The 1,590-nt window shown below is 63.6% G+C and overlaps 1 protein-coding gene across 1 annotated transcript in view; it reads right to left on the bottom strand.

The window, feature by feature from the left end:
- ARHGAP44 (Rho GTPase activating protein 44) overlaps positions 1-1,590 on the bottom strand; it is a 20,985-nt gene that overhangs the window by 3,931 nt on the left and 15,464 nt on the right. The window contains exons 17-19 of the mRNA XM_035893359.1: positions 1,433-1,590; positions 804-821; positions 268-489 (exon numbers count right to left, since the gene is read on the bottom strand). The exon at positions 1,433-1,590 is cut by the window's right edge and continues 25 nt beyond it. Of these exons, the coding sequence (XP_035749252.1) occupies positions 268-489; positions 804-821; positions 1,433-1,590 (398 nt within the window). The remainder of the gene's footprint in view (positions 1-267; positions 490-803; positions 822-1,432) is intronic.

Genomic DNA, 1,590 nt, shown 5'->3' on the forward strand with positions numbered 1-1,590 from the left:
CCGCCCAGCGACACCCACTGCGAGGTGGCCACGGGAAAATCCCCATAGGAAAATCACGGAAGGTTCCCGGGGGGCTGGCAGGCTGGGGTGGCTGCAGGGAGGCTGAGCATCCTCACCCCCCGCCGCTCCAGGATGCTGCTCCTCTTCCGGGGATGCTGAGCATCCTCGCCCGCCACCCCCAGCGTGGCTGTGGGGTCGTTTTGCTGCTGGATTCACACACGGGGACGATGCCCGGGTTGGGGACACAGGGGGTACCGGTGGCCTTACCTTGTTCGCTCGGCTCCTGGGGGGAAGCCAAAGCTGGTGGGAGGCGGGGAAGGGGTAGCTGAGAAATCCGGCGATTGCTCGGGAATGGGCGAGTGAGGCGTGGCGGGGAGCTCGGCGGGTGTTGCGGGGGGCTGAGCGGCTGGCGGGGTGGAGGATGCCTTGCGCACCGCTGCAGTGCCTCGGCGAGCCACCCATGAGGTGTCCATCACCCTGACGCCCATACTGGGGGGGACACAGAGACAGGCGCTCAGCGCCCTTCCTGCAGGAGGGGAGCGCCGGCACCGCATCACGGCTCCTTTGGGATGCTGGTCCCCGAAAATGCCTCTTCCACCAGAAATCTGCTGCTGGGAATGAACCTCCATGGCAATAGGGCAGGGGTGGCAGTGTGGGACATGCTGGTGTCACCCACTGCCACCTCTCCCTTTCCCAGGTGCCAGCAGACACCAGCATCCCCCCAGCATCCTCCCAACACTTTCCCTGCAGCTTCCCAGCATCCTCCCAGCACCTTCCCAGCACCGCTGCAGAGGATACAGTACCTTTGGATTTTCCTAAGGCTGCATGGGCAGAAACACACAATTATTAGTGTAAAAAAAACCCCTAAAACTCGACAGCGCACAGGGCGAGAGCCCGCTGCTCAGAAAGGGAGCTGCAAGGTCGAGGGGCTTTGAGAGGGGGGCAGAGGGGCATGGCAGGGATCAGGCCATGCTGGTGTTGGGGGGAGCTTGGGGTGTGTTTTGGAGGTGGGGAGAGCCCTGGGGACATTTTTTTGGAGATGGGGAGAGCCCTGGGGTATTTTCTGAGGCCATCCTGACTGACTGCGCTCCCCGTGGGGTGGCATGGGGCAGGCACAGGCTGGGAATGGGGGGCTTTCCCCAGGAAGCAAGTGCCTCAGACCCTGGGGACACCAGGGCAGCTGACTGCATCACGGCACCGCCCTGGTGCCAGGCCATGGGCGGGCCACCCTGCTCCCATCTCCAGTGGGCTGGGGGCAGGCATAAAGCCTTAGGCTCACCTGAGCATCCCCAAGAGCCCAGCATGGAGAGCAGGGGTCTTCCCACCCCAGGATGACACAACCTCTACCAGTTCAGTGCCACCCCCCCGCCCCAGGGTGGTGGCAATGCCACCACCTCCCTCTCCCCAAACCCTGGCACCACAAAGACCCTACCCATCCTTCTTGTAGAACTCCAGCATCATGTTGTCCGTGGCCACGCTGAGGGGCCGCCGTGCCTGGTCATACTGCCGGCGGTCTGCGTGGTCCATATCCGGGGAGGGCATGGAGCTGTAGTTGGCGTTGTGGTTGACGTGCATGGGGCTGCCGTAGTT

The sequence above is a fragment of the Egretta garzetta genome, unplaced genomic scaffold (genome assembly GCF_000687185.1).
Source record: "Egretta garzetta isolate BGI_Z169 unplaced genomic scaffold, ASM68718v1 scaffold34, whole genome shotgun sequence".
Lineage (NCBI taxonomy): Eukaryota > Metazoa > Chordata > Aves > Pelecaniformes > Ardeidae > Egretta > Egretta garzetta.